At 45.5% G+C, this 5,599-nt stretch overlaps 1 protein-coding gene across 1 annotated transcript in view; it reads left to right on the top strand.

Annotated features, from left to right (window-relative positions):
* Positions 1 to 825: 825 nt before the first annotated feature.
* The window catches only part of Wdr59 (WD repeat domain 59), a 98,985-nt gene continuing 94,211 nt past the window's right edge, over positions 826 to 5,599 (top strand). Inside the window, exon 1 of the mRNA XM_012513509.2 lies at positions 826 to 972. Coding sequence (XP_012368963.2) covers positions 919 to 972 — 54 coding nt within the window. The 5' untranslated portion in view covers positions 826 to 918. The remainder of the gene's footprint in view (positions 973 to 5,599) is intronic.

Below are 5,599 nucleotides of genomic sequence, written 5' to 3' on the forward strand. Positions count from 1 at the left end.
CTCCCCTCCCCTTCCCTCTCTCTCCTACTTTTTTGACAGTCTTTCTTTTGTAGTTCAGGCTGGCCTCAGACTCAGCGGTAATCCTTCCCCCTCAGCCTCATGAGTGCTGGGATTACTCGAAAAACAGGTGAATTCTCACATCTACTTCTCTCATTCTGCTGCAGTCTTATGTAGGGTCCCTGTAGGGTCCAGAAAGCTCCACTACACAATGTTGAGAGAAGGGGCAAATAACTTCTTACGGTAGCATTATAAAATTGTTTTCTTTAGGAGACCCCCCTGTAAAAGGTCGTGGAGACCCCCCCAGGGGACCCTTGGGAAGCACAGCACTCTATGAAAAATGAGACATTTATACTTTAAGACCTGGATGGCAGGCAGAAGACGTATCTTCAGGAGAAGACGTATCTTCCTTTTGCACGAATGTTGGGTTTTGATTGGTAAAAAGGGTATGGGAGAATGACCAGGATAATAGCGATAAAATAGTGAGTACAACAATAGCTTGTTGTGCTTCCCTGGCAAGCGCAAAGGACTGAGTTCAATCCCCGGTTCCACCAAAAAAAAAACAACAAATCTTAACCTGGGAGTTCTTCCTGAGTCCCCTAGTTTGCGGTCGACCTGGACTACAATTCCCCAGACAGCTCACGGCAGGGGGCGTGTCCGCGAGCTGTGGGCAGCGTGGGTGACTCAAGTTGATGACGCACGGGGGGGGGGCGCCCGTATTTTTCTTGCCGCAATTGGAGGAGAAGGAAGAGGGGGCGGAGTCGGCGATAGGGTCAGCCAATGGTGTGCGGTCAGGAGGACGGGGGGAATGGGGCGTGGCCAGGCTGACTCGCGGGCGCCGCGGAGCTCGAGGAACCTGGATCCGGCGGTCTAGGGTGTAGGAGAGTGCTGTCTTCGGGCCGTGGAGGCCCGGCAAGGAATATGGCAGCGCGATGGAGTAGTGAAAATGTGGTAGTGGAGTTCCGCGACTCCCAGGTGAGCTGGGCTGGAGAACGTGTAGAATCATCTGGGCATGCGCTCTCTGTGGTTCCCCTCCCCCCCAACGTTGCTGCATATACACCCCCCCCCGGGGGCGGGGAAACCCCTGGCCTGGCTGGACTGGGGAGGTGGGCAAGGGTGACCTGGAGTTGTCAGACGTGGGTGGACACGGGGAGACTCGGTAACCTCTGGGGCGGGCACAGCCTTTCGGGGTACCCCGCTGGCGTTTGTGAAGTGGGGTACGTCTGGAGACACTGAGGCAGAGGTTGTGTGCGCATGAGTGCTTAGGGAGCCGTCCCGTAGCCAGGGTGGCGAGCAAGTAGGCCTTCAGTTCCTAAGGCTGGGGTCGCGGATTTGGCAAGTTGCACAACTTCTCTGAGTCTGCTGCGCGGGTTTAACTCTGCTTCACAAGATTTTGGAATCGCGAAGTCCCCGTTTCAGCGCTTAAGCGATTTAGTTGCTGATACGCTCCAAGTGGAAAATACCATGTGATGGTCGGAATTCACGCTGTAGGAATTGATGGAGTTCGATTTCTAGCACTGTCCTCTAGTCATTGTTCTCACCTGTACAGGGGAGGTCGTACCTCCCTTGAAAGATGGACACGAATTTTTTTTTTTTTTTTTTTAGGGGGACTCTAACTCAGTGTCTTGTACTTGCCAGGCAGGCACTTGTGCTGCTGAGCTATACCCTTGACCGGGCGCAAGAACTTTATGATCACAAGATCAAAGAGTGTGACACAGTGACGAGCACTGTTAAGCCTCAAGAAATGTTATCACTTACTAAAGAGTTTTACCATTTTTGTTCTTTATTTCATTCTTCAGTTCCTTGTACTTTTTTTTTTTTTTTGTCATTTTCTTGACAGTGTATGTAGGCTGGGTTGATCTTGAACTTGCCATATATCCCAGGCTTGTCACAATTCAAGATCGTCCTGCCGCAAACTCTGTAGTGCTGGGACTACAGGCGTGTGTCGTCATCGAGCCTGATGTATTTTACCATTTATCTATATCTTGTCTTCTATATGCCATGCCTTGTGCTAGATTCATGAAAGGATCTCTTAAAGCAAGTAGGTTTTGTCTCTTTGTTCCAAAATGGAAAGCAGCCCCATTTGTTTGATCTTAAGTGACTTGCCTAAAGGCTACCATAACGTGGCAGACAGGATCAGGATCTGGTCACAGGCTCTGATCTCAGAGTACCTTTGCAGCTCATTACACTACTTTCCCTCTAGTGAGTAGCTCAGAACTGACGTACAGCTGTTCCATGGTGAATATCATGATTCCTTCCCCAGCACTTAGAGCAGTGTCTCGGTGGTTGTCTTCATTTATTCAAGAAGTATTTGGGGACTGGGGAGATGGCTCAGTAGAATAAGCACTTTCCTGGCAAGCGCAAGGGCCTGAGTTCAATCCCTGGCTCTGCAAAAAAAAAAAAAAAAAAAAGTATTTACTGAATACCTTCTGTGCACCAGACTTATTCACTCATTTATTCAACAAGGATTTATTAAGCTCCTGCCAGTGCACGCTGGTTGTCAGTAGTTAAGTTAGTTTACACCAAGGGAAACCTGGATTTCTGTAAGTGGGTGGTGTGGTTTTTTTCTTTAACGCATCTTGTCTTTCACCATAAAGATTAATGAATGGAGGAGTCACCACCAGTCCCCTATGCTGCCCTCTGATACGTAGGCCCTGAGAGAATCTGACCAGCAGCTTTGGATTAAGGGATCTAGAGGCACTTTTTGCTGTCAACACCACCGCTCTTCAAGGCCTAGCCTCCCAAGGGAGGTGACACACTCCTAGGAAAAAAGAGCCAGATTGCTGTTTATTGCTGTTACTCTTCTTGTTAATTGCTTTTGTGGGGACTAGGACAGAACCAAATCATATGTCATGCATCTGAGCCTGCTACTTTGGAAAATACTAATCTGCAAATGCTTTCATTTGCACAGAAACCCAGGTAGTCTGACCCCTGTCTCTTCATAGAGATGTAATTGAAAAGGCCTGCAGAGAGGGTGCTGACACATATCCTAGGATGCTATGAAGTGGGAGCAAATAATTAAAACTAAACAGCAGTTGTCATAGTAAGAGAACAAAGTAAGTTGGTAATGTAACTGCCTGGTGGGAGTTTCTGTTTTTCTGAGTTTTCTATTTAGTTGAAAGGGTACATCTGTAGTGTGAATTAGCATGGATTTGTGGTTGAGTCTGGTGATGATTGGGAGGGATGGCAGCTCATTTTATTAACTATTTCAGTAACAGAGAAAGTTAAACTCCTCATAGTGCCTTTCTGCAAAGGAAAGCCAGAATAATAAATTTTTCAAGATAATTCAATAAAATTAATAAAACAAAACAACAACAAAAGATAATTCACAACGTTAAAAATAATTTAAAAGGGGGCTGGTGAGATGGCTCAGTGGTCTAAAGCACCTACTTAGAACAAGCTAAGCAAAAATGCAGCGACCACAGTTCAATCCCCAGCACCACATGCCAGCCAGCCCCGCCCCCTGGTGTGCTGAGCTGGCCACACACACACACACACACACACAATAAATAAATAAATACATTTAAAAAAAAATAATTTAAAGGGCTGGCCTGATAGTTCAGTGGACTAAAGCTCCTGCTTAGGCAGAGCACAGTGGCTGGGGTTTGATCCCTGGCTTGTGGTGCAGGCCCGGCCTGTGGGGCTTGCTGGAAGGGTGATTGAGACTGGGCGTGGCGGTGCATGCCTGTAATCCCAGCATTTGGGATTACAGGAAATCGCTATAAGTCTGATCTACATAGTAAGATCCTCTAGACCCTCTAGACCCTGTCCTAACTATAGGAAAAATAAATATTAAAAACTAAAGATTTTAGATTTTTCAGAGGAAAACCCTAGTTTGAAAAGTGAATCTCTGTATAGGGTTTACATAACTGTAACTTACTTTTTTTTTTTTTTTTGGAACCGGGGATTGAACTTAGGACCTTGTGCTTGCCAGGGAAGTGCTTATTCCACTGAGCCATCTCCCCGGCCCCTGTAACTTACTTTATAAAACAATTCCTTAAGATACTTTTTTTTTTTTTCTTTCAGAACCGGGGATTAAAGTCAGGCCCTTGCACTTGCCAGACATTGTTTATTCCACTGAGCCATCTCCCCAGTCCCTCCTTAAGGTACTTCTCTTGCCAATTAATAGTAGAGACTTTGGGACAGAGGTGTAGCTCAGTGGCACAGTGCCTGCCAAGTTCTGAGTTTGATTCCTAGTACCAAAAAAAGAAAAAGAAAATAGTAAAGAATATGGGCAGTTGCTTGGCAACTACTCTGAAGTGGTCCCCAGAGTCATTAAGTGTTAGCATTACAAGGAAACTTTGGGGTAGTTTTCTAGAACAACACCATCCTGAACAATTTTCAGTGACGGTGGAAATGCAACTAGTGCAACTGAGGCATTATATTTTTAATTTAATTAAATTTTAATTAATGCCATTTAAATAGCCACTTGTGGTTAGGGGCAATGGTAATGGGAGGTACAGAGGAGGGGCTTGAGAAGAGTGGAGGTTCAATAGTTTCCACTCTCAAGGAAAGGAAAGCTGGCCAAATAGCTCAGTGGATTAAGACACAGGGAAACTCTTGGGAGGCTCTAAACAGGCAAATCACTATCAGTCTGATCTAGTAGTGAGACCCCGAACACCCTGTAGACCCTTCCCTAAAAATACAAAAAAAAAAAAAAAATAGAGGTAGAATGTGGAGTTACACGTCTGCAACTGACTGTATGTGCAAAAATGCTATAGGGGACCAGGTTGTGGGTCTGTCAGAACGTGTGCTTAGCATGTAGGAGGCGCTGGTTCAATCCTCAGCACCAAAAAAGAAAACTGTAAGTTTGCATCATGTACCTATTATGAGGAAGATAGGATCTGTGTCCCTGTAACAGACTACTTAGTGTCTCTAGAATGTAACGGAACATTTTCTGGGACACTTTTTCCTGTATTCTTGCCTCTTGCCTCCTTTTATCCTTCAAATAGGCAGTAATTTTTTTTTCAAATTCAGATTGGTTGAGGACTTGTTAATGTACTGTAGAATGCGTTTGCTTGTGTGGTCAATGTGTATATCAGTGAGCAGCCCACAGTTAGGCTGAACATTCCATCACCTCAACAGGTGGCCCTGCTGTTAAAAGCTCCAACAAATGATTCATGCAGGGTATAACCGTTTGAGCCTGATGTCTTTCAGTTAGCTAGTGCTTTTTATTTTCTTTTTTGTTCTTTTTTGGCAGAACCGGGGATTGAACTCAGGCCCCAGTGTTTGCCAGGCAAGCGCTTATTCTACTGAGCTATCTCCCTAGCCCTTCTTTTTTGTCCTGAGCATAGTGCTTTTGAGGTTCATTCTCGTTGAGCATAGTAGTTACTCCATCCTACTGTTTTTTGTGGTACTGGGAATTAAACTGAGGGCCTTCAAGTTCAGCTACACATCCCCAGCCCATTTATTTATTTTTATTTTTCATTTTTTATGTATTTGGTACAGGATCTCACTACACAGATTGGACTCTTAATGATCCTCCTGGGTTTGTTTTTTTTTTTCCAGCCTCCCCAGTGCTGGGATTACAGGCAAGCGCCACCACCCCCAGTCTCAGTCACCATCTCAGCATGCCTTGGGGGCAGTGGTCAAACTCCTGCCT

Source organism: Octodon degus, unplaced genomic scaffold (genome assembly GCF_000260255.1).
Source record: "Octodon degus isolate 3935 unplaced genomic scaffold, OctDeg1.0 scaffold00011, whole genome shotgun sequence".
In the NCBI taxonomy this organism is placed as follows: domain Eukaryota; kingdom Metazoa; phylum Chordata; class Mammalia; order Rodentia; family Octodontidae; genus Octodon; species Octodon degus.